Raw genomic sequence first — 26,563 nt, 5'->3', positions numbered from 1 at the left:
AGCAGGAGACTGGAGATGTATGTAGTGATAATAGCATTAGTAATATTGTGCACCTTAAAAAACAGTGGGAAAAACCGTATACCTCTGTGGTGACTTTTTATGTCTTTTCATCTCATTTTATCTTTGCTATAACTTTGTGATAAATGAGAGTAAGTAGCAGTGAGCTGTCAGTCACCAGCTGTTAACTTCTGAGCCCCAGGCTCCTTGTCCTCAGCCAGCTATGCCTCCAGTGCAGCGTGAGGCAGGAAGAAGGAATATGCAAAAGTTCTGTGCTGAAAGAGAGCATTCCATATTAGCTTCTTTAGAAGCTTTAACATGAAGTTAGATTTGTGTTTATTTCTTACTGTTCCCAGTGAAGACCAAGTTTCTTCACCCATCAGATAACAATCTTATTTCAGGGATAACGGTGTTATTAGCAATGACACTATTATTTCAGGGATCAAATATACTTGCATCATGAGAGCCTTTAATTGTGTGACTGAAGATGTCATTGCACACACATATTTAGTGATTAACCAAGTGTGTACACGGACACACACAGAGTGGTAAAGAAATGTGGTAAAATGTTGACATGTGGGGAATTTGAGTGAAATGTGTATATATATATATATACCTTACATATATATATATATATACCTTATATATATATATATATATAAGGTATATATATATATTATAGTTATATAAACTACTTTCGCAACTGTAAGTCTGAAATTATTTCAGAAAAAAATTAAAAAGCCAGAAGGATTGTGAACCTCAGCCATTCAAAGAGAAATTTAATTCCGTTTACTACCGTACTTGCTGACATAAATCAGCTCTTCCCCGCGACACTCAGGCCATCGTCGTTCTTGCTCTTGGGTTTGGAGGTACTCTGGTGTCTTTTAAGCCTTACCTACTTAGCCATCTAATCACTTAGGTACAGAAAGACATTTCACATAGTGAGCTTTGTTGTTTTGTGAATGTTATGATACAGAACTGCCCCACAGTAAGTGGACTTCTGGTGTTCTCAATTTGAAGTGGGTAGTATTTTTTTCAAAACAGGATTGAATGTTTTCCCCGGAGGAAGTGGTTTTATCATTTGTTCTCTGCCTTCTCTGTAGGTCTGATGCCTTTACCAGCAGGACTACCTAACCTGCCCGCCCTCCCCAACCTCAACCTCCCTACACCGCACGTCATGCCAGGCGTCAGCTTACCAGAACTGGTGAACGCGGGTATGTGGCCCATCTTGCCTTCCTAGGACTCTGTCTAAATAAAAAGCTTTTACCCAGGAAAGCAGATCCTCTATTGCAATTTTTTCTGGAAAGGGCAGATCAGTTGAACAAATTTCAGCTGCTTCAAATAAATATTATTTTTTTTATTTAAAAAGCTTAAAAAAGAGGAAGAATATTTTTGTGATTCTCCTCTACTTGGCCGCCTCTCTTCCATTTTCCTCTCCTTGCACCCTGACAGCCCAGATACCAGAAAGGCCAGTTGTAGAAATAAAGAACAGCAGTGTGGTGCTGCTTTGAGTGAACTGGACGAAGGTGTACATTCACCCAGCGCAAGTGAATGGACTCCTCGTGTTTGGGTAGCTGCCACCAGCGGTGTTTGTTTTGAGTAGCCAAGACCAGAAACGTGGGCTGTGAAACTGTCACCCTTGCTCAGCTGGCTGGGTTTGTTGTTATTTGATACGTATTCTCTGTTACTAATAGATGTTTTTATGATAAAAGCTGAGAGAGACTTTAGCTACACATAGTTAAGCTGGCAGATGCTCCAAGTATTTATGCTCAGATTTTATGCCCTGATGAAAATGAAGCAGCAGAGTGGCCCACAAGTCTGTTCTTTCAGTTAACGATTACTCACCTTCAACTTTGAGAGGACCGCATGTCAAGGCGACTGCTAATTGCTCATTTCAGTAGCTAGGCCCCTTGGTGATGTCAGGGAGTGTGCACGGTCGTGTTTCTGTCTCGGTCGTAGCTGTCCCCGTTGTGCCGTCCCCATCTGTATGTACTCATCACCTGTCCTCATGGACGCATTTACTTTCCGCCCAGTAGTTTAAAAAAAAAAAAAGGAAGACTAGTAAACCCTCATGTTTACCCTGTCTTACCACTCCTTTTGTTTTTTCTATTGTGCCCTGTATTCTTGGCTTCATCTGCCCTTTCCTCGACTTAACAGATAGACCCTAAGAGCATTGAGGTTTTCACCAGCCCGGTGGTTGCTCTGAATATATCGTACCTTCTGCCGTTCCTTTGTTTCTTAAAAAAGCAACGCTCTTTTCCTTCATTCTCCATTTTGAAATCCTCACGTTGAGCCCACCAAGCGTAATGGTTACCAGTCAGTCAGAGGGCTTGAACAGAGGCTGAGTGCTTATGGTGAGGTGAGGCCAAGGGAGGAGGCTACAGGACAAGCGCCTCCCTCCCCAGGCCGGCCCGTCTCCTCTTCCTGTTTCTGTCCAGAGGGCCCCTCTGACTCAGCTGGGGGCTTGCCTGACTGAAGGGGAGTTACGTCCAACACTAGTGTGGCCACATTGCTTGCCGGGTGGGCTTCTGCCCGTCCTAACGGGGAGAATCATTTCTTCTCTGAACTGGCTGAGTCACATGGAGGTTGTGGAGTCTGGAAGGCGGGAACCTTTCCTTCTGGCCAGCTGGTCTTGGATTGGATATCTAACCCTAACTGTCCTGGCCTCCACCTGAGGATAAGCAGAAGTTGCGATTTGTGGTATCTCTCCTTGGCTTCAGTTTCCTTAATGAAATGCAAATAAAAACAGTCACGTGATGATGACAGCTGCTCTTTCAGTGCCGGGAGGATGTATGATCTGTGCCGTTTTTGTCCTAGGTTTGCCACCTCTTCCTTCCTTGCCTCCCCGAAACTTACCTGGCATTGCACCTCTCCCCATGCCATCCGAGTTCCTCCCGTCATTCCCTTTGGTTCCAGAGGTGTCTTCTGCAACGAGCTCAGGGGAGCTGTTACCCTCCCTCGCACCCACCGGGAGCCCACCCTCCGACCCTGTCACGACCACTGCAAAGGCAGACGCTGCCTCCGCACCCACCGCGGATGTGACGCCCCCCCCTCCCAAGGCCCCCACCACTGTTGAGGACAGAGTCTGCGAATCCAGCCCAGCCGGCGAGAAGCCTGCTTCTGCAGTTACGGATGCAAGTGCCTCCGAGTCACCTTAACTTTGAACCGGTCTTCGGAATTGGTGTGGTGGGCTTTGTCTAACCACAGGAGCGTGTCTGGAAATGCAAACTCTCATTAATTTCATACTAGTTTGTACCGTATCTATAGGCATCCTGTAAATAATTCTAAGGGGAAAACTAAGGAAGAGGACGTGGGCTTGTATCCTGCCAAGTCGGGGTGGGGCTCATAGGCTGGGAGGGAAATGTCAGAAAGTGCTTGTATTTTAAAAACAACCAAAAAGAATTTAAGAGTGGCTTGCTGCCAGGTTTCCACTGCCATTCGTGGGGGTACACATCTTTGGGAAAGGTGACAGGGCATCCACGAGGCTCCCTGTCCCCCTGCTGCTCCTCCTGTAAGAAAATGAAATATTTTATGCCTAGTACTCACATGCAACATTTCTTGTATTTTGTAAGTCGTTTTTGAGAATGCCGACCACCTCACTTAAATCGTGAAAGGAACAGATATTTTACTTTTGGTTTCTGTGAGTCAATCTCTAAAGGTTTACACGAAAATTCCAACTAAAGATGTTTGTTAAAGTTACACAGTGTGCACTATGAATTGGACATCTTTTTATTCAGCCTATTCACAGATCTTTGTTTAGAGCTCTCAGAATTACTCAGACAACATTTTGTAACTGCTGCTGTTGCTTTATACGTCCACCATCAAATGGCATTTAAAAAGAAATAAAGGAAATGCTGCACAGTTTTAAACCAGAAGGTGGCACTTTGTGGCTACTTCTAATATTATAGCTATACTGGACAAGCATAGATTCAGCAATAAATTACAGTAATTTTATTTTTCTTCTTGTGGTGCATTTAAATGACAACTCCTAATTGCCATGTATGCACTTGTTACTCTCAAGTATGTCACACATCTTTAATGTAATTTTTCATGTCTTTTGTTGGCTCTCTGCCAAGTTTTCTAAGAGATGGTAAGTTAAGTGGAATTGATTTATTGAATGAAATTAAATGCATATTATATCTGTTTTTTAAATAAGACAAAAGAGGTTCATCAGTTATTGACCTGGTAGTAGCATGAATGTTGCTAAGGGCCCAGCACGTGTAATTGAGCTGCGACCGCTCAGCCGGAAGCTAGACTTGCCAGCGCCAACCTAGTGCCTCTAACGGGGGGCCCAGCACCAGCCAATTTTTAGGATATATCCACTACTGAACCAGGTTTGTGCTTCACGCTGAATGATAAAAGAAGGCTCCAGCTCTGAGCACTAGCTTCTTCTGTTTGCGTTGTAAATATAATTCTAGAATATTTCAGTTAGCAATCCTATTTTTTTTAACAAGAGCTTGTAACTGGTAGGAAAAATATTCACAAGCATACTTAAATGTTACATGATTTTTTACTTTCCAGTATAGGAAGAGGTGAGCAAGTTGTTATTACTTTCTAAAAGATGCTCATATTTTTTTTTAAATTTTTTTTTTTTTTCATTTTTTATTTATTTTTGGGACAGAGAGAGACAAAGCATGAACGGGGGAGGGGCAGAGAGAGAGGGAGACACAGAATCGGAAACAGGCTCCAGGCCCTGAGCCATCAGCCCAGAGCCCGACGCGGGGCTCGAACTCACGGACCGCGTGGGGCTCGAACTCACGGATCGCGAGATCGTGACCTGGCTGAAGTCGGACGCTTAACCGACTGCGCCACCCAGGCGCCCCAAAGATGCTCATATTTTTTAAAATGTCAAGGAGATACCTTAGTGGAAAGCAAGTAAGTTTTACGCTTTAAAAGTGATTAAAAAACAAAAAACAAAAACAGCAGCTCTTCCAATGCAGTGATTCTTAACTCTTGTGAGGTCACAGTTCTCGTTTGAGAATGATGACAGCCCTGGACCGTCTTCCCAGAAAAAGGAACATAAGCATATATAAAACACTAAGCTCTGGAGAGAGAGGGATTCTTAGCACTCGCTTGGAAGCTAGGCACAGAGTTGGTCCATGTTGGCTCATTGGATCTTCCTGAGGTGCAAAACACGTATTTTAGATACTCCCTGGTTCCTTCAGGAAAACCAGATTCAGTGTTTATGGAAGTAGGGATCCTGTACTGGGCCCAGAGACACAGATATAAAAGATAAGTGTCCCTGCCAGGAAGCCACTTACTGTGGCTGCGTAGCGAAGAGAGCTTGGGGTGTGGGGTGTGGGGTGTGTCGGGCCTCAGGGCAGTCCTGAAGTGTTCTAACCATGGAGATGAGCTCTCTGGCCAGCCCTTGGTGGAAGGATCACATGCACTCAGAATTACCTTCGAACTCCCTATATCACTCAGTGTTCCCAAGTTCACACAAGAGAGACACGATTGAGGCAGTGATGGTGGAGGATGTTTGGAATAAACTCAGTTATCACAAATATTCTGAAAATAATGGAGGCTTAAAGAAAAAAGTTTTTCTCCCGAATTCAATAGAGATAGTCTGGTAGAGGCGGGATTGGTCCGTTAACAACGTCAGAGACCTCAGCCCCTATCTGTAGTTCTGGAGAGTGTTCTTTTTCCATTTGCATGGTCATCCTGTGGACCCGGATGGCAGGTGGAGCCCCAGCCAGAAGAAGAGAAAGGTACATCCCCTTTTGCGTTGGGGATAATTCAGAGAAGTGTCACACAGCCCTGTGGTTTGCATCCTCCTGGCCAGTGTGGAGTTACATGGCCACTTCTCCCTGAAGGGGAAGCAAAGAAGTGAAGTCTTTATCCTGCCCTGTGCCCAGCTATTACTGAGGAGGAAGAAGAGGAACTAGTGAGGCCGGATGAGCAGCCCTGCTGCCCCCCTGTGGGACTGGACTGAGCCCTTGGCGTGGCCCGTGTGGAGCCAGAAGAGGCAGTCCGGTGAGGGTGCTGAGGAGATGGGCGGGAAGGTTCCTGAGATGACATTTGACGTGAAGAGTTACTCAGGCAAAGGAGGAGGCAGAAACCTAGGTTAGGGGGAGTCTGAAGTCTTTGAGGAATGGCCAGGAGTAGAGTGCACAGGGGGCCCCGAGTGCCAGGCCGGGGAGTTAGGGCTCTATCTTAAAAATAGGGGTCCCTGAAGGGGTACAAGCTCAGATCTGCATTTGAGAAAGCTTGTCTAGCGGCCGGGAGGCTGGAGCGTCTGCAGCAGCCCCTTCAGGGTGGATGGAAGAAATTGACTTGTTGCTGTCACCCAGAGGCATCTTTGGTAGCTAAGACTGTGAGGAGGATTTCCCCTTTCCCCTTTGGGCTTTGTTCCTGTTTTATCCTTAGTTCATTATTAAGCACACTTACCAAGAACAGCCACGTTTAGCTCATTTGCCTGACCATTGAAAAAGGAAATGCAATGAAAAGCACCTTTCTTATTTGTGAGACACCAGTTAAGGTTCAGGGATGGCTCTGCCTTGGCCTGAAGGTGAAGGCCTTCCCTTTATCAGACCACCTGGTAAGCAGAGCATTTCAACCTCGGTTGCAATTAGAATCATCTCAATTAGAGTATGGATTCCTGGGCCCTCGGAGTTTTGAAAAGCCTCCCAGAGGATAAGAGCCGCTAAACACATTTCTCTTCCACACGGAACCTGTTCCCACTCTGGCAGTCCAGAGCTTGGGGAGGTAATAAGACAACACAAAGATCATTGTTTACTAAGATATTTTAGCACTTAGCAAAATGCACATGTTAAGGGACTCGCTTACTGCTGGTATTTTTTGCATTAGACCTAGGAAGAAGAGCCTCCTGTATTGCTAACCAACATATTCCTGTATAGGCTTCTTGCATATGAGCGAATTTGACTAAATAGAAGAGTGGGGGATTAACAGCCAAGGCCAATTTTTCCAACACCAGAACCACAGGCCAGTGGAAGAGTGCGTGGGACCACCCTCAGGCTGGTAGCATCCTGGGCTCTGGTTTGGGGGGCAGTGGAAGGAATGCACCATTCACGGGGACAGAGCTTCTATCTCTTACAGAGCAGCTGAGGGCTGGATGCAGAAAAAGCTGCCTCTCCAGAGAGTTCCGTGAATATGGGTGCCCTCTGCCCACTTCACCAGTTCAAACGTAACATGAGAAAGCCATCCACCAGTGGGGTTGGGCCCTCGGACTTTCAGTGTTAGCAGAGCTGAGGTTGCACAGTATTTCCTGACAACAGAAACAGGACCCTGGTCTGCGAAGGCCACTGGGACTCAGGTACCTGCTCGTTGCTGGTGGGGTGAATAGGGGTGCTTGGCTGACTCGATCAGTAGAGCATGTGACTCTTAATCTTGTAGTGAGATCAAGCCCCACGTTGGGTGCAGAGATTACTTAAAAAAAGTGAATGAACTCAGTTTTCTTAAAAAAAAAAAAAAAAAGTTACTGAGCCAGCCCTTTGCAGGACAATCTGTCAGGTGAACAAGAGGTAGCAAACTGGCTCCCCCCTGCTCCCCACAGACATGGTTCCTTTGAACTGCCCTGTATATATTAAAATGTGAATTAATTGCCAACTTTAAAAATCAGAAAGTTTCACATAAATCCAGATTTCTGGTTTCTCAAAAAGTCCCAAGATCTGGGATTTTTCAGTCCCGCAAGGAAACAATCCCCCTCCACGCCACCCCACCATGAGCCTAAATCTTTGAGTTTGCCACGGTCCTCACCTGGCCCGCAGGCATCTGAATTTGCAGTGTCTCTCAAGTATTGGAAGGGAGCTTCAAAAAGGTAGATGGCCCAGAACCCGGGGGATCCAGGATCAGAAAACAAGATTGTTCACGGGCTTAATTATTTTGAATCCATGAACCATGGTAGAATGGACACTAAGGTTTACAAAATGTTAAGCAGTCCCTTAAACTATAATAAACTTGGGGGAGAAATAGGTCTGCGTGATGATTGGGACAGTGACAGGGATTCGGGTTTCACCAGCCTCTTCCTGAAGCCAATTCTGGGACCCCAGAGCTGTTAGTTATTTACCTTAACAACCAACTCTTGGAATTTATCACCAGTTCTCTTTTTTGGGTATCAAGGAGTGGGTTATAAGAGGTCCTGAATTCCTGAATGGCCGCCTTGCCCTCCACTCTAAATGGCCTCGAGTCCTGTTTCGAGGAAAGTGGCTGACATTTGCCCAGCTCTGACCAAGCTGGTCTGGCTTAAGACTGGAGCCAGTAAGTCTGCCTGAGGTTATGGGGGAAGCATGTTTGAGGAGCTCTTGAACTTAGGGTGGCTGGTGGTAGAGTGATGGTAACTTCTTTCTTCTCTTACACACTTGAGTATTGCCACAATCTTTTAAAAACACATTTGAATGCCCTTTTAATTAACAGAAACAACAGGATCCTTTCCATGTAGGGGGAAAATGGGACTTACGGGGCCAGGTTTGCCTAGCCTGGAGGGTGGGGACTGGTGATCTCCGGCAGCATTTAAAAGGACTATATGGCTGGTCATATATACGGGGAGCTCTCTACGAAGAAATCTCTAACACTGGGCCCTAGGTTAGAATTATCAGCCACATTAGCCTTAATAGACTTGCACTGTGACTGCCCTACAATGTTGTGTTCGTAAATCAGTTTCGTCAGCAATGTTCCTAAGTCTTCAGACAGCTGTGCTGAGCAGAGAGGCCCATAGACGTGGCAAGAGTCTGCCTTGCTTTGGCATTTAGATCTCTGGAAATGATGTGAGCTGTCAGATACAAGAAGCACACACCCTTCTAACATCGTTTCATTTGAAACCAGCAGCTGAACACCTGTGTGCTTTGGGGCAGAGGGAAACATAAATAATGAGAGCATGCTCTTGTTAGAGAGCTGAAACAGGGGCTCAGGGTGCATTTAATAAACTAGGCATTTACCCACCTTAGTCTCTGCCAAGTTTTTGGTTTTGTTTTCCTGGAATGGCAAGGGCATGACAGCTCATTTTTCCAAATTCAAATCTCTTCTAGGCACATAGTATATAACCTGAGGGGAAAAAACCCACAGGGATCTCGGACACCCTGGTGTTGCTGTGTTCCAGGAGGGGGTGAGTGAGGGTTGACTGTGCTTGGAACGTGGAAAGAGGCAGAAGAGAGAAACGAGGGTGCCTTGGGCAAGCACAGATTCTGGACTTGCTCCCATGGACTGGTGTTGCTAAGTGTGATACGTGGAGGAAAGTTTTATTTTCTAATGTTTACACCTATATATTTAGCATGTTTTGAAAACCCGAGTTGCTTTGGATGAGGTTAAAGCAGTTTCCTTTACAAATAAACTTTAGTAAGAAAAAGGAATACATTTAAAGGGAAGTATTGAGTTGACAGCAGGTGCCAGGCGCCATATTGAGCGAGTGTTCTTATTCTCCTGGGCATCCAGCAAGTAGTACCGATATCTCCACTTAACCGTTGAGAAACCTCCTCCAGTTCGTACAGCCGGAAAGCTCTGGGATAGGAACTGACTCCGGGTAGGTCCGTCCTGTCCCAGGCCTGTTGTGTCCCCAGAAGCCGGGAGGCCGCGGCGCCTAACGTTGACTCTCGCCCAGAGATTCCTGGTTTCTCCACCGCCCACGTGCAGAGGGAGCCCGGCCCGCAGTGCGCGCCGCGGCCACCAGGTGGCGCCACGAGCCTGGGAAAGCCGCTCCGCGTCGGAGGCCGCGGGGTCTCCGGGCCGGCCTCGCAGGGCCCCTGGGCGGGGCTGGGGCATTGCGGAAGCGGCCCCAAGGGTGGGGGCGCTTTTTGCTCGTTGGAAAGGGACTCTGGGACTTAGTCCCCTGCTTCCCTTCCACCGCAGACGCTTAGCTGGGTGGGGATACAGAAAAGCCTGGGTGCATTCTCCAAAAGGAGTCTTCAACACAATTTTCAAGTAAATATGTCAACCTGAGGGTTGTTAAGATAAAAAGGAAAAGCCCTTCACAAGCCTGTGAACCCCTCCAATACTTCAAGAAACATCCGGAGTCTGAGCACCTAGTGCGGGAGGAGGGTGAGGAGGAGTCTTGCTTCCCACCATTCCACCGTCCCCTTGGCTCTGCAACCCCAGGTTGACCTTAGGCCCTGGCTGTGGCCGTCACGCCGTCACAGCTGAGCCTCCGTGGGCAGACCGGCCTGGGGGCCTCGCCCCGGGCTGCGTGCTCCCACCCCAGTGTAATCCTCCCCACGGCTCCGCAGAGGCGAATATTTCCGCTTCGCAGGCAGGCCCCAGTGCAGCTAAGTGGTGGGTTTGGACCCAGGTGTCTCAGCAGCCAAAGGCATTCCACCACACCGCTTGTGAGTTAGCGATTTAGTGTCCGGTGCGATGAGTTAGGAGGGTTGGGAGAGCACGGCAGCAGGAAACTTCCATCTGGGGAGATCCAGGAAGGCTTTGACGGCCGCTGGGGCTCCCGGAGCGGCACTGCAGGCGGAGGGACCCGCAGCCGCGCTGGCGTGAGGTATGTAGCACGCGGCGCGTTCTGGAACCCCGGGTTGCTCTGGGCGGCCGGATCGTGAAGGGTGCCGTGTGCAGGGGCAGCAGCTGCCGCCGGAGGGGTTCAGGGCCAGATCTTGAAAGGCCTTGGATGCCGTGCCAAGGAGCTGAGACTGCACCGAAGTGGAGAGTTGAGAGAGGGTTTTTTGTTTTATTTTGGTTTTGGCAGGAGAGTAAAGAGCTTGCCCTTTATAAAGATCGGCGGTTTGGAAAATCTTCTTTTTAGCAAGCAGATAGCCTTTTGAAACTGAAATATCATATGGAGCACAGCCTTCAAAACCAGATCAAGGTGTAGTTGCTGACAGCCTCTGAGCAGGAGCGAGAGGCGTGACACCGCTGGGGAAGGCGGCCAGTCACCCCAGAACGGGATACGCCAGGGAAACTTTAAGATCTCATCTTCCTTCCAAAGAAACTGAAGTCCAGAGAGGTGCTGTGATGCCCCAGGTCTCCTGGCTTCCATTCCACCCCATTTCGTGCCCCCAGGGCCCTACTCTAGGTGTGGCTGGCGAGCACCTTCAACTTCTGGTCTCGTAGAGGTCTGGGAAGAGCCAGAAGCCCGCAGGGTGAGCCCCCTTCCTCTTCTCCAGCCAAGAATCCTTTCTGCCTGGGTCGCTTTAAAAAATACATACCAATGCCTGTGGATCGGGCAAAGCAGCTTCGCAGACTTTGGAGTTCTTTGCCCTCAATTCCTCATTTTGTAGATGAAGATGGTGAATCCAGAGAGGTTGAGGGACTCTCCCTCGGGCTCCCAGCTAGGGGTGGCAGAGCTGGGCCTGGTGTCCAGGTGGAAATAGGAACCGTTCACTTGTCCTTTGAGCGAGGCCACAACCTGGGCCACTGGAGGGTGGGGGACAGCTCACAGCCTGGTGGACATGCGTAGATGACACAGGCAGCTGGAGGGCTGGGGGAGGTAAGTGTGGGGTCCTGTGAGCGCTCATATGGCATTTTCTGTTTTAAGTTTACTTATTTTTGAGAGAGAGAGAGAGAAAATCCCAAGCAGGCTCCACACCATCAGCACAGAGCCAGATGTGGGGCTGGAATTCACAAGCTGTGAGATCATGACCTGATTCCAAGTCAGACACTTAACCAGCTGAGCCTCCCAGGTGCCCCTCGTATGGGATGTTCTTAATGCAAACCGAACTAACAGTACCTTCGTTTTTTTAAATCAGAATTTAACATGCCAGTTATTTTCCCTTTTTTTTCAACAATAAGACAGTGTAGCCATCAAGACTCTTAGTTGTGATAAGAACCCAACTGAAATCAGCCTAGTCAAACAGGGGCCGTTTAAAGGCCGGCTCCTGGGGGAATTTCTGTGTCCAGGCTGCAGCTCTCTTTGGCCCCTGGGGTCTTTCTGTCCCCACAGACTGGCAGAGAAGTGAAGGAAGAGAGGACTCAGGTGAGAAAGTGCTACAATGGGACACTTAAGGGGAGGCTTACATCTGCCTCCCTGCCTTGGTGGCAGGGACTGGGTCTGGTTTAACTGGCTCTGCAGCATCTAGAACACCCCTGACTCAGCAGGCACTTAATGTCTGCTGAATGAGTGACCACCAGGATCTGTCCTCATCTAACCCGGAGTCTAGCAGTGGGGCCCTGTCGAGGATGAGTCCGTCTGGTACACGCACGGCTCCCTGCCTGTACACCACCATGTCCATCTCTGGGCCAGGGACTCAACAGAGATCTAGGGATCAGAGGAGCTGGAGGGGCATATGCCTTCGCAGAACCAGGCAGGGGAAGAGCTCTCCCGCGGGGGCGGGGGCTGTATCCGTGGGCTGACCGCGGTGCCTAGCAGAAGTGTGCGGGGCATGCGACCCGGGGTGACGAAAGGCAAGGACTGTTCACACCTGCTGCTGTCTCTAGCAGAAGCTCGAGGCTCATTAGGTCCTGTCAAAGGTAGGGGAGGGGGGAGACTAAAAATGTTTTTTTGTTTGTTTGTTTGTTTGTTTTAGGATTAGGGGTTTAGTTGTCTTGCTCAAGAGGAAACAGTAAGGTATGGGCAGGAATTGAATCCTTTTCTTTCCCCAAGGCCAAGATTTTATTCGGAAATAGATAATTTTATCAAGAGATTTTTATAGCATGTTCATGCAAAGGCAGAAGGCCTTATGTTTTTTATTCTTTATTTATTTGTTGTTTTTTTTTAATCGAAGTTAGTTAACATACTGTGTAATCATGATTTCAGGAATGGAATTTAGTGATTCATCACTTACATAAAACACCCAGTGCTCATCCCAACAAGTGCCCTCCTTAATGCCCCTCGTCCCTTTAGGCCATCCCCCCACCCACCTCCCCTCCAGCAAACTTCAGTTTGTTCTCTGTATTTAACAGTCTCTTATGGTTTTCCTCCCTCTCTGTTTTTTTTCTTATTTTTCCTTCCCTTCCCCTATGTTCATCTGTTTTGTTTCTTAAATTCCACATATGGGTGAAATCATATATTTGTCTTTCTCTGGCTTACTTATTTTAGTTAGCATAATACCCTCCAGTTCCATCCACGTAGTTGCAAATGGCAAGGTTTCATTCTTTTTGATTGCCGAGTAATACTCCATTGTATATATAGACCACATCTTCTTTATCAATTCATCCATCGATGGGCATTTGGGCTCTTTCCATAGTTCGGCTATTGTTGAGAGTGCTGCTATAAACATGGGGGTGCATGTGCCCCTTCAAATCAGCATTTATCTTTTTGGATAAATACCTAGTAGTGCAATTGCTGGGTCATAGGGTAGTTCTATTTTTAACTTATGAGGAACCTCCATACTGTTTATCAGAGTGGCTGCACCAGTTTGCATTCCCACCAGCAAAGGGTTTGCAAAGGGTTCCCCCTTCTCCAAATCCTCACCAACATCTGTTGTTGCCTGAGTTGTTAATTTTAGCCATTCTGACATGTGTGAAGTGGTATCTCAGGGTGGTTTTGGTTTGTATTTCCCTAATGATGAGTGATGTTGAGCATCTTTTCATGTGTCTATTAGCCATCTGGATGTCTTCTTTGGAGAAGTGTCTTTCATGTCTTTTGCCCATTTCTTCACTGGATTATTTGTTTTGTGAGCATTGAATTTGCTCAGTTCCTTGTAGATTTTGGGTACTAACCCTTTATCTGATACATCATTTGCAAATATCTTCTCCCATTCCATGTGTTGTCTTTCAGTTTTGCTGATTGTTTCCTTCGCTGTGCAGAAGCTTTCTATCTTGATGAGGTTCCAGTAGTTCATTTTTGCTTTTGTTTCGCTTGTCTCCTGAGACATGTCAAGTAAGGAGTTGCTGTGACCAAGATCAAAGAGGTTGTTGCCTGTTTTCTCCTCTAGGACTTTGATGACTTGGCAGAAATTGAATCTAAAGAGAGTCTTTACTTGACAGGATTTTCACTTTCAAAAGATGCTATTCAGAGCTTTATTCTTTTTTGTTTTAATGTTTACTTATTTATTTTGAGATAGAGGATACACATGCGTGCGGGAGAGGGAGAGAGAGGGAGAGAGAATCCCAAGCAGTCTCAGCACTGCCAGAGCTGAGCCTGGCACAGGGCTCGATCCCACAAACCTGAGATGATGATCGGACACTTAACCAACTGAACCGCCCAGGTGCCCCAGATCTTTGTTCTTTTACTTAAAACAAGTTGTGGGAATTAATAAAAGTTCTCAATAATGAGGAAAAAATAAAATACTTGTAACATCTCAGCATGTCAGAGATTAGCAGCTCTTTGCTTTATCTTAGGAGAACAGAATGTAGCTGGAGGGAACTGCATTTGATAAAATATTGGCAAAAGTATTAAAAGAATACAATTGTAGTATCAACAATAATATAACCTATTAGCTTCTTCAGATTAGAATGCCCTAAATACCTGGAGTATTGCCATCTTTTATTGCAGATGATCTCGGTCTGCAGCCTAAGGTATACTTTTCTGCTTCTGAAATTTTTGGGGGTATGACTGTGTCCTATTATTTCATCTCCAAAATGAAGAGTTTTTAGAGTGAAATTATTATGCTAGAGTAGCATACATCTTTGATTTTTTCCTATGGGCCTCTATTTTTAATTTTTTAGTAGCATTCATCAGGTTATTGTCTTACCACAATGTAACTTCACATTTATTTGTGTGATTCTCTTAACTGACACCTGTCTCTACTATTAGACTTTTTATGTTCCACAAGGATACTTTTCTGCTGCTTTCTGTATCCTCAGAGCCTCAAAGAGTGTCTTGCATAGGATATATGCTCTATAAATTCTTATTGGATGAGTGAAAGGGCCTATGAGGGATTTTTAGACTAGGCTAGATCAGTACCCATTTCACAGCATCCCTGACTGCATTATTTTCTAAATGTTCCGAAAGCATTGTAGAAAGGAAGGATGGAAGGAAGGAAGGAGAGAGAAAGAGAGGAAGGAGAGAGAGAGAGAAGAGGAAGGAAGGAAGGAAAAAGAAAGCATTGTAAAGAGAGAGAGAAAAAAGAGAAGAGGAAGGAAGGAAGGAAGGAAGGGGGAAAAAGCACTGTAGTGGCTGGAATTGTCATCTAGCAATCTATAGCTTTTAAATGATAGTATTTCCCATTTTGAAAATCTTTCTTTGATTTACTTAAATGTATTCCTAGCTAAAACCACTAGATGTGTTGACTTCTTGTCTAATTTTCTCAACTTTTTTCCTTGAAGAAAACAACATATATTAGACACTTTTGCCTTTATTTGCAGATGAAGAGATTGGGGTGACGTAATTTTTTATTGAGATAAAATTGATAACAACATTAGTTTCAGGTGTACTTAATAATGCTTTCGTATTTGTATGTGTTACACAATGATCACCAAGATGTCTATCTGTTTAAAATCTGTCACCATAGGTAGTTACAGATTTTTCCCTTGTGACGAGAACTTTTAAGATCTACTGTTAGCAACTTTCAATATTTTAACTTTGTATACAATACAGGATTAACTATAGTCGCCATCCTGCAAATACATCCTCATGAATGGTTTATTTTATAACCATACCTTTGGTCCCATTTCACCTACTCTCTGCCTCTGACAGTCACCACTCTCTTCTCAGTATCCACGAGCCTGAGGTTTCTTTGTTTCTTCTCGTTTTTGAGGTGTTGGCTTGTTTAAATAAAAAATTTTTAATGTTTATTTATTTTGAGAGAGAGGGAAAGCAGAGCAGGGGAGGGGCAGAGAGAGAGAGGACCCCAAGCAGGCTCCACCCTGTCAGAGCGGAGCCCGACTCAGGGCTCGATCCCATGAACTGTGAGATCATGACCTGGGCCAAAATCAAGAGTTGGACACTTAATGGACTGAGCCACCCAGGCGCCCCATCATTTTGTTTTTTTAGATTCCACCTATAAGTGAGATCTTACGGGTCTTTCTTTGTGTGACTTATTCACTTAGCATAATGTCTTCAAGGTCTATCCATGTGTCTGCAACTGGCAAGATTTCCTTCTTTTTTTATGGTTGAGTACCATTCCCTTGTGTACGTACATTTTCTTTATCCTCTCATTTATTGATGGACAGTCCGGTTGCTTCCATGCCTTGGCCGTTGTAAATAATGCTGTAGTGCACATGGAGGTGCAGGTATCTTGTCAAGTTAATGTTTCATTTTCTTTGGATAAGTACCCAGAACTGGAATTCTTGGATCATATAGTTGCATTTAAAAATTTTTTTTGATTATTTATTTATTTATTTAGAGAGAGAGACAGAGTGTGAGCAGAGGAGGGGTTGAGAAAGAGGGAGACACAGAATCCGAAGCCTCCAGGCTCTGAGCTGTCTGCACAGAGCCGATGTGAGGCTCACACTCGTGAATGGTGAGATCATGACCTGAGCCTAAGTCAGATGCTTAACTGACTGAGCCACCCAGGTACCCCTCGTAGTTGTATTTTTAATTTTTTGAGAAACCTCCATACTGTTTTCCATAGTGACTCTCCCAGTTTACATTCCCATCAGCAATGCAGGAGAGTTCCCTTTGTTCCATATCATCACCAACACTTACTGTTCTTGTCTTTTTTTTTTTTTTTTTTTTTTTGAGAGAGAGAGAGCAAATGTGTGCATGAACAGGGGAGGGGCAGAGAAACAGAGGGACAGAGAGAGAATCTTAAGCAGGCTCTGTGTTCAGCGTGGAGCCTGGCGTGGGGCTTGATCCCATGATCAAGGTCAGGATCGTGACCTGAGCTGAAATCAAGAGTCAGACACTTAACCAAATGAGTCACCCAGGTGCCCCCTTTTTTGTTAGTAGCCATTCTAACAGGTAGGAGGTGATAGTTCATTGTAGTTTTGATTTGCATTTCCCTGATGGTTAGTGATGTTGAGCACCTCTTTGTGGATCTGTTCACCATCTGAATGTCTTCCTTGGAAAGATATCTATTCGGATCGTCTTCCCACTTTAAAGTTAGATCGTTTGTTTTCTTGCTACTGAGTTGAATGAGTTCTTTTTTTTTTTTTAATATATGAAATTTATTGTCAAATTGGTTTCCATACCGAATGAGTTCTTGATATACTTTGGATGTTAACTTCTCATCAGATATATGATCTGCAAACATTTTCTCCCAGTTGGTAGGATGCCTTTTAATTTTGCTGATTGTTTCCTTTGCTGTGCAGAAACTGTTTCATTTGATGTACTCCCACTTTTATTTGCTTTTATTGCCTTTGCTTTTGGTGTCAGATCCACAAAGTCCTCTTCTAGACCTCTATCAAGGAGATGATTACCTTTGTTTTCTGCTTAGGAGTTTTCTGGTGTTAGGTCTTATGTTCAAGACTTTATCCATTTTGAGTTTATTTTTGTGTATGCTGTAATATAGTGGTCCAGTTTCGTTCTTTTGCATGTTGCTGTCCAGTTTTCCCAGCACCATTTCTTGAAGAGACTATCCTTCCCCCATTGTATGTTCTTGGCTCTTTGTCATAAATGAATTGGCAGTCTCTACATGAATCTATTTCTGGGCTCTCTATTCTGTTCTATTGACCTATGTGTCTGTTTTTATGCCAATACCATAGTGTTTTGATTTCTATAGTTGGTAATGTAGTTTGAAATCAGAAAGTGTAATGCCACCAGCTTTCCTTTTTTTCTCAAGATTGCTTTGGCAATTCAGGGTCTTCTGCAGTTCCATATAAATTTTAGGATTGTGTGGTCTATTTTTGTGAAAAATGCTGTTCGAAATTTGATGGGGATTGCATTGAATCTGTACATTGCTTTGGGTAGAGGGGACATTCCAACAATATTTGTTCTTCCAGTCTGTAACCACAGAATATGTTTCAGTTATTTGTGTCTTTCACTTTCATGATTAAATTTATTTCTAGGTATTTTATTCTTTTGATGTAATTATAAATGAGATTTTTTTCTTAATTTCTCTTCCTGATATTTCATTATCCCTGAATAGAAATGCAACAGGTTTTTTTTTTTGTATATTGATTTCGAATCCTGCAACTTTTACTGAATTGTTGATTCTGACAATTTTTCGGTGAAGTCTTTGGAGTTCTTACATATAATATGTCATCTGCAAATCGTGACAGTTTTACTTCTTCAATTTCTGCTATAGATGACTTTTATTTTTCTTGCCTAATTGCTTTAGATAAAACTTCTGTTTGGTACCTTCTGTTTTCTCCCTCTTTATTGAAGTTCTTGCTGTGCTCCTCTATTCTCCCAGGTTCAGTGAGCTTCTTTATTATTTTGAACTCTTCATCAAGTGTATCACTTCTCTCCATTTAATTAAGAATTTTTTTTCTGAGCATTTATCTGGTTCTGTCATTTGGAATGTAGTCCTCGTTTTCTTCATTTTCCTTGACATGCTATGTTGGTTTCTGTGCACTGGATAAGATAGCCACCTCTCCAGTTTTGGAGGCGTGGTCTCGAGTAGGAGATGAGCCTCATTCAACTCTGCCCGAGCTCTTCACTGTCTCTCAAACCTTTGTAATTTTCCAAATAATCTATTTCATTTTTCATGGCTCCTAGTAGGTAATGGTGTGCCAGGACATCCGTGCACACAGAGGGGAGGATCTCATTTAGCATTTAGATTCAGGCTGATCGGAAGCCAGGCCCTGAAGCAGCTGCCATTAAAATATACAAATATTTACAGTCCTGTAGGACCACAGGCAGGAGTCCCTCTGGCCACCAGTACCAGTTGATCCAGAGGCACCAGGCACTGAAATCAGGGCACCAGACAAGCGTGTACTTCTTTTCTGGGACGTCCGTGAAGAGGATTACAGTCAGCCCTTCAATGTGTGTTTAATTAGAAGCCTGCCCCTCAGACTGCCGCTCTGGTCATAGACCAGTCAGCCTCTTTAACAGAAAGATTGGGTTCCTGGGTCTGTTGCCTCTTGTTGTGCCCTGGTGGTGGCAGCCACTTAAGAGCCCTTTCCCTGTTAGTTATCACCCTGTAGGACCCACGAGTACAAGCCCCACTGGCCCCCAGGGCCTGGTGACTTACAGGTATCCCCTAGAAGCAGCTGCAACAATTGGGGTGCCAGAGAAGGGTATAAGCTCCTTTTTGGGAGCTACCCATAAGCTGGAGTAAGGCGGAGGGCGAGCACAGGATTCCACCCACTGGCCCCCATTCCCTGAGAGCCCTTCCGAAGGCTTCTCCATATATGCCAGACCTGAAGCCTGTGCTCAGACGGAAGCTCCTGGAAAAGCAAACAGGCCTCTTTCACAGAAGGACTTGGAGCGTGTTTCAGTTCGCTGTCTGTGCAGTGCCCTGAGGGTGGTAGCCTGCCAAGAACCTTCTCTCCAAATATAGTCCTGTGGGGCCCAGGAGCACAGACCTGCTGGCCACCAAAGCCAGGTGATCAAGTGTTCTCCCCTGGGCAGCAGCCACAAAAACCAGGTCACCAGATGAGTGTGAACTCCCCTCCAGGAGACAGAGGCACTTGGGAGTATGACAGAGGGAGAGCGCACTGACATTCACCCTCCCACCCTTCCATATACATCAGTCCTTAGATGTATACTTAACTGGAAGCCTATCCCACAGCCTGTAGCCCTGATGATGAGCTAATGGCCTATTTCACAGAAAGACTGTGTTTGGGGGGGGGGGGGCGGGGGGGGGACTAGAGTGGCTCATTCAGTTGAGCATCTGACTTCAGCTCAGGTCATGATCTTGCAGTCCGTGAGTTCGAGCCCCGCGTCAGGGTCTGTGCTGACAGCTCAGAGCCTGGAGCCTGCTTCGGATTCTATGTCTCCCTCTCTCTCTGCTCCTCCCTCACTTGCACTCTGTCTCTGCCTCTCAAAAATAAAGAAATGAAAAAAAAAAAAAAAAAAAAGACTGGGATCCTGGGACTGTTGCCTCTTGCTGTATGTCCTCAGGGTGACAGCCATTGAAGAGCTCTTTCTCCATTGGTTACAGTCCTGTGGGACCCTTGAACATAAGTCTTGCTGGCCACCAGAGTCAGGTCCAGAGGTATCCCCTGGGGAGCAACTGCAAAAATCAGGGGTCGGGGAGGGTGCAAGCTCATTTACATGGGATAGTGGTGAGCTGGAATGAGTGGGAGAGAGCGTGAAAATGGTGCCTACTAGCTGGAACAAGGAAAGAGAGTGCAGTGGTGGTGCCCCCCAGCCTCCATCCTGGAGAGTTCCCCAGAGACCCCTAGATCAGGGATTAAATTAGATGCCTGCACCTCAGGCAGATACTTGAAGATAAACAAACAAACCTCTTTCGCATAAAGTCAGGGCCCCTGTCCCTCAGCTGCTTCTGCCCCGGGCCCCGGGGCGAGTGAGTCTGAGGAGGCAAACCCTTTAAGAGCTGTCTCTCAGATCACCATAGGTCCCATGGGCGGGTCTCATGTGGATCTCAAGGATGCAAGCCCCATTGGCGTTCCAAAGCTAGATGCTTTGGGGACTCGTCTTTCAGGTGCAGGTTTGAAAAACTGGGATCTCCATTGCCACGTTAAAAACGCTTCGCTCCTCAGGGAGAAGCCCTGGGGTTTGAATCCCTTCCTGATCGCATGCCGTAGTCGTGCCAGGGATGGGGTTTATGGTGAGACTGTGTCTCAGCCTCTCCTACCAGCTTTGAGGTGAGGAGTGTTTCTGTTTGCCTGACAGTTGCCCAGCCAGTTTTGAGTATTCTTCAGAGGCAGTTGTTCCATATGTAGCTGTAGGTTTGGTGTGTCTGTGGGAGGAGGTGAGTTCAGGATGCTCCTGTGTCACCATCTGGAACAGGAACCTTCGTGATGGTTTTACTGGATGTCACTGGATGGCTTTTATTTCTTTCGCTTGCCAGGTGGCTCTAGCTAGGTCTTCCAGTGCTGTGTTGAATAAAAGCGGTGAGAGTGAGTATCCTCGTCTTGATCCCGACCGATATTAGAGAAAAAAACGTTCAGCTTTTCATAAACAATATATTTTTGGGTTGAGGGCTTGGTGTTTTTGGGTTTTTTTTTTTTTTTGAAGTTTTATGCCTTTATTTGACAATCAGCGATTAGTTCTCATCCACATGAACTGTCTGTAGATTTGTGAAAGTGGTGACAGGTGCATCAGTAACCAGCGCTTAGCGCTTGTTTGGTGATTCTTCATCCTCATTACGTTTTCCGGACAACCACACACGGAAACGGTACGGAACATTCCTTATTCCTTTGGCCCAGGCAGTTCTGTTGAGCCTGGAGTCAATGTACACATCTGGAGTTCCTCTGTCCTTCATGGTAAATTTCCGGATCTCTTTGAGTGCCCGAGGGGCATGCTTCTTGAAACCCACTCCATGCATGCGATTGTCAATGTTCTCTGGTCACTGCCTCAGTGATGGCAGAACAGCCGTTCTTCTTCTCCCCACCCTTCCTTGAGGGAGCCATCCTGCCAGGCCCTGGCCCGAAAGGAAGAACAATGTTTGTTTTGTTTTCAACATGTGTATATGTATGTATGTAGGTAGGTAGGTAGGTAAGTAAGTAATCTCTACACCCAACATGGGACTTGAACTCACAACCCCAAGATCAAGAGTCCCATGCTCTAGGGCACCTGGGTGGCTCAGTTGGTTGAGTGTCCCACTCTTGATTTTGCTTCAGGCCATGATCTTACTATTCATGAGACCGAGCCCCGCCTCAGGCTCCATGCAGACTTTGCAGAGCCTGCTTAGGATTCTCTGTCTCCCTCTCTCTCTGCCCCTTCCCAGGCTCATGTGCGTGCACTCTCTCAAAAAAAAAAAAAAAAAAAGAGTCCCATGCTGTAATGACTGAGCCAGGCACCCCAGAAATGTTGTTTTAAACTGGAATTTGATATTCACAGGATAAAGAAATAGGGCTTTCCCTCCGCATTTTACAGATTCCATTCAGAACTGGAGCGCACTGCCTGTATTTTTACTCAAGTGGGTCTTGGATCCACAGTGGTAGAGCAAAACCTTTCAAATACCCCAATATAATACAACTGCTTTTCTGGTAAGATCATTAAGTATGTAGGGGCACCTGGGTGGCTCAGTTGGTTAAGCGTCCGACTCTCGGTTTCGGATCAGGTCATGATCTCATGGTTCATGAGTTCGAGCCCCTCATCAGGCTCTGTGCTGACACTGTGGAGCCTGCTTGGGATTTTTCTCTACCTCTCTCTCTGTCCCTCCCTGGCTTGCCTGCCTCTCTCTCTCTCTCTCACTGTCTCTCAAAAATTAAACATTAAAAAAAAAAACTTTTTTAAAGATAATTAAGTATCTCACCAAATAACTTTATAAATCTGAAAAAGGTTACATGTCAAACTCTGTGGAAGTCCAATGTAATTTTTCTTAGATATTCCACTGTAAATTAATTGAAGACTTTGCCCTGCTATTATTTTTGTCACTTGAAAGGTTGGTGAATAGTGTGTTGGGGATTTTAAAGTCTCTTGAGTACAAAACTATAAGAAAATGGTAAATTTTTTTCTCCGGCTTTATGAAAGTATTTCTGACAAATAAAATTGTACATATTTCAAGTGTACCTCTGGCGATTGGATATACGTATACTTTGTGATGTGATTACCACTGTCATGTTACTTAACGTTCATCACCTCATAGGGTTAATTTTATTTTTTGTAGTAAGAGCGCTTAAGATCTGTTCTCTTAGCAGGGGCGCCTGGGTGACTCTTGGTTTCAGCTCAGGTCATGATCTCACAGTCGTGAGATGGAGTCCTGTGGAAGATTCTCTGTCTCCCTCTGCCTCTCACCTCCCTGTCAAATAATAGTAATAATAATAATAATAACAATAATAATAAAAGATCTATTAGCACATTTCAAGTTTACAATACAGTTATTAACTGTAGTTACCATACTGTACGTTAGATCCTCAGTACTTATGCATCTTATAGCTGAAGCCTTGTGCCCTTTGACAAACACCTCTCCATCTCCCCCCCACCCCCACCCCAGTCCCTGGTAACTATGCTACGCTCTCTGTTTACATGAGATGAACTTTTTTGTTTTTAGACTCTACATATAAGTAAGATCATACAGTATTTGCTTTTTTTTTTTTCAACGTTTATTTATTTTTGGGGGGGGGACAGAGAGAGACAGAGCATGAACGGGGGAGGGGCAGAGAGAGAGGGAGACACAGAATCGGAAACAGCCTCCAGGCTCTGAGCCATCAGCCCAGAGCCTGACGCGGGGCTCGAACTCATGGACCGCGAGATCGTGACCTGGCTGAAGTCGGACGCTTAACCGCCTGCGCCACCCAGGCGCCCCAGTATTTGCTTTTCGACCATATCGTCTGCAAATAAAAATTTATTTTACTTCTTCCTTTTTACTTTGCACTCCTCTTATTTATTGTCCTTGCTAATTGTTCTGGCTAGGACTTCCAGTACCATATGGAATAAAAGTGGCAAGAGGGGCCATCCGTGTCTTGTTCCTAGAGGAAAAGCTTTCACCTTGAATATGATGTTGGTTGTGGACTTGTCACTTATGACCTTTATTATGCTGAGGTACATTCCTTCTATACCTAATTTGTTGGGAACTTTTATCATAAAAGAATGTTGGATTTTGTATTGAGATGATCCCGATTTTTATCTTCTATTAATGTGGTGCACCAGTTTAAAGACAAAAACCAACTTTCTTCAGTCTTCCATTTCCTTCCATTTTAATTATTCTTCATTTTAGCTTTCAAATATACACAAATATATACAAATAAATACTGGCCTGTGCTCCACTTCCCGACTCTCTTCTCCACTTATCTTTGCCACCCTCTATAAAATTATTATCACCAAGGTTGCCAGTGGGTTTGCTACTAAGTCCTACCTTGTGATGCTTGTCTCACTGAGTATTGGAAAATATTATACATATCAACTCTTTTATTTTTTTTCAACTTATTTTTTTGTAGCCAGGAGTTTGTACTTTTGAAGCCCCTTCACACCCATTTTGTCCACCCTCCAATTCCTTGTCTCTGGCAGCCACCAATCTCTTCTCTGGGTCTAAAAGCTTGGGGTTTTGTTTGTTTCTTTGTTTCTATTTTTGTTTTGTTTCAGATTTCACATATAAGTGAGATTGCATAGTATTTGTCTTTATCTTATTTTAGCATTTAGGTCTATCCATCCATGTTGTTGCAAATGGCAACATTTTCTCTTTTTTATGGCTGTGTGTTGTGTACGTGTCTGTGTTTGGGTGTGTATGTGTGTGTGTGTGTGTGTGTGCGTGTGTGTGTGTGTGTGTATACTTTCTTTATCCTTTCATCCAGTGATGCACACTTACGTTGCATCCATGTCTTGGATATTGTAAATAATGTTGCAGTGAATATGGAGGTACATACATCTTTTTTGAGTTGCTATTTTTCTTTTATTTAGAAAAATACCCAGAAGTTAAATTTCTGGATCATATGATAGTTGAATTTTTAATTTTTGGGGGAATCCCCATACTATTTTCCATAATGGCCACTCCAATTTACATCTTTTTTTTTTTTTTTAATGTTTATTTTTGAGACAGAGAGAGACAGAGTATGAGCAGGGGAGGGGCAGGGAGAGAGGAAGACACAGAATCCAAAGCAGGCTCCAGGCTCTGAGCTGTCAGCACAGAGCCCGACGTGGGGCTCAAACCCATGAGCTGTGAGATCATGACCCGAGCTGAAGTTGGATGCTCGACCAACTGAGCCACCCAGGTGCCCCTCCAATTTACATTTGTTTTAAAAGTTTATTTACTTATTTTTGAGAGGGAAGGAGAGAGAGAGTGGGGAAGGGGAAGAGAGAGAGGGAGAGAGATCCCAAGCAGGCTCCACACTGTCTGCGCAGAGCCCAATGCAGGGCTCAAACTCACAAACTGAGATCATGACCTGAGCTGAAATCAGAGTCAGACACTTAACTGACTGAACTACCCAGATGCCCCCCAATACACATTCTCATCAAAAGTGTAAAAGCATTCCTTTTTCTCCACATCCACACCAGTACTTATCATTTCTTGTCTCTTTGATAATAGCTGTTCTAACAGGTGCGAGGTGATACCTTACTGTGGTTTTGATTTGCATGTCCCTGATGATGACTGATGTTGAGTATCATTTCATGTATCATGTATCTCTATGTCTTCTTTGGAGAAATGTCTGTTCATGTCTTCTGTCCATTTTTAATTGGATTATTTGCATTTTTGGTGTTGAGTTCTGTAAATTCTTAATTTTTTTTAGTTTATTTGGCGAGAGAGAGAGCGAGAGAGCAGGAGAGGGGTAGTGAGAGGGGGAGTGAGAGAGAATCCCAAGCAGGATCTGCAGAGCCCTATGCAGGGCTCAGACTCATGAACCAGGAGATCGTGAATTGAGCCATTGTTTATTTGGAAAGAGAGAGAGACAGGGAGGAAGGGAGGGAGGGAAGGAGAGAGAGACAGAGAGAGAGAGAGAGAGAGAGAGAAAGAGAGAGAGACAGAGAGAGAGAATCCCAAGCATGATCCAAGAGCCCAATGCGGGGTGCGAACTCACGAACCGGGAGATCACGAACTGAGCCAAAATCAAGAGTCAGATGCTTAACCAACCTAGCTACCCAGCTGTGTAGATTCTTTATATTTTTTGGATACTAACCCCTTATTGGATATATCATTTACAAATATCTTCTCCCATTCAGTAGGTTATCTTTTTGTTTTGTTGATTGTTTCCTTCACTGTACAGAAGCTTTCTGTTTTGATGTAGTCCCAGTAGTTTATTTTTCATTTTATTTCCCTTGCCTTAGGAGACCTATCTAGACAAGTGTTGCTGTGAAATGCCTTTTAATTTTGCTGATGATTTCCTTTGCTGTCCAGAACTTCTTCATTTGATTTAGTCCCACTTGTCTATGTTTGCTTTTCCTTCTTTTGCTTTTGGTATCAGATCCATGAATGCCCACCAAGACCAATGTCAAAGAGCATATGCCTATGCTTTTTTTCTAAGATTTTTATGGTCTTACATCTAAGACTTTCGTCCATTTTGAGTTAATTTTTGTACATGCTGTAACACAGTGGTCCAGGTTCATTCTTTTGTATGTGTCTGTCCATTTTTCATAGCAACACTTATAGAAGAGGGGCGCCTGGGTGGCTCAGTCAGTTGAGCGTCTTCAGCTAATGTCGTGATCTCACGGTCCATGGGTTCGAGCCCCACATCAGGTTCTGTGCTGACAGCTCAGAACCTGGAGCCTGCTTCAGATTCTGTGTCTCCCTCTCTCTCTGCCCCTCCCCTGTTCATGCTCTGTCTCTGTCTCAAAAATAAACAAACATTTAAAAAATTAAAAAAAAACACTTATAGAAGAGACTGTCTTTTCCCCATTGTATATTCTTGGCTCTTTGTCATAAATGAATTGACCATCTGTGTGTGGGTTTATTTCTGGGCTCTCTGTTGTGTTCCATTGATCTGTATGTCTGATTTTATACCAGTACCATACTGTTTTGATTACTATAGATTTGAAATGGAGTTTGAAATCAGGGAACTTGATGTCTCTAGCCTTTACTTTTTCTCAAGGTTACTTTAGCTAGTCACAATATTTTATGGTTCCATACACATTTTAGGATTTTTTTTTCAGTGAAAAATGCTGTTGGTATTTTGATAGGGATTGCATTGAATCTATAGATTGCTTTGGGTTATATGGACATTTTAACAATATTCTTCCAATCCATGAGCATGGTATATCTTTCCATTTATTTGTGTCATCTTCAGTTTCATTCACAAATGAACATCATAGTTTTCTGAGTACAGGATTTTCACCTCCTTGGTTAAGTTTATTCTAAGGTATTCTTTTTGATGTAATTGTAAATGGAATTGTTTTCTTAATTTCTCT

General features: G+C 44.7%; 1 protein-coding gene across 1 annotated transcript in view; it reads left to right on the top strand.

The window, feature by feature from the left end:
* Nucleotides 1–3,951, top strand: part of GORASP2 (golgi reassembly stacking protein 2) — a 33,055-nt gene extending 29,104 nt beyond the window's left edge. The window contains exons 9-10 of the mRNA XM_047871721.1: nucleotides 1,101–1,211; nucleotides 2,815–3,951. Of these exons, the coding sequence (XP_047727677.1) occupies nucleotides 1,101–1,211; nucleotides 2,815–3,155 (452 nt within the window). The 3' untranslated portion in view covers nucleotides 3,156–3,951. The remainder of the gene's footprint in view (nucleotides 1–1,100; nucleotides 1,212–2,814) is intronic.
* The last annotated feature ends 22,612 nt before the right edge of the window (nucleotides 3,952–26,563 follow it).

This window comes from Prionailurus viverrinus, chromosome C1 (assembly GCF_022837055.1).
Source record: "Prionailurus viverrinus isolate Anna chromosome C1, UM_Priviv_1.0, whole genome shotgun sequence".
Lineage (NCBI taxonomy): Eukaryota > Metazoa > Chordata > Mammalia > Carnivora > Felidae > Prionailurus > Prionailurus viverrinus.
The sequence above is the reverse complement of the archived record's forward strand: the minus strand, read 5'-3'. Positions and strand labels throughout refer to the sequence as shown.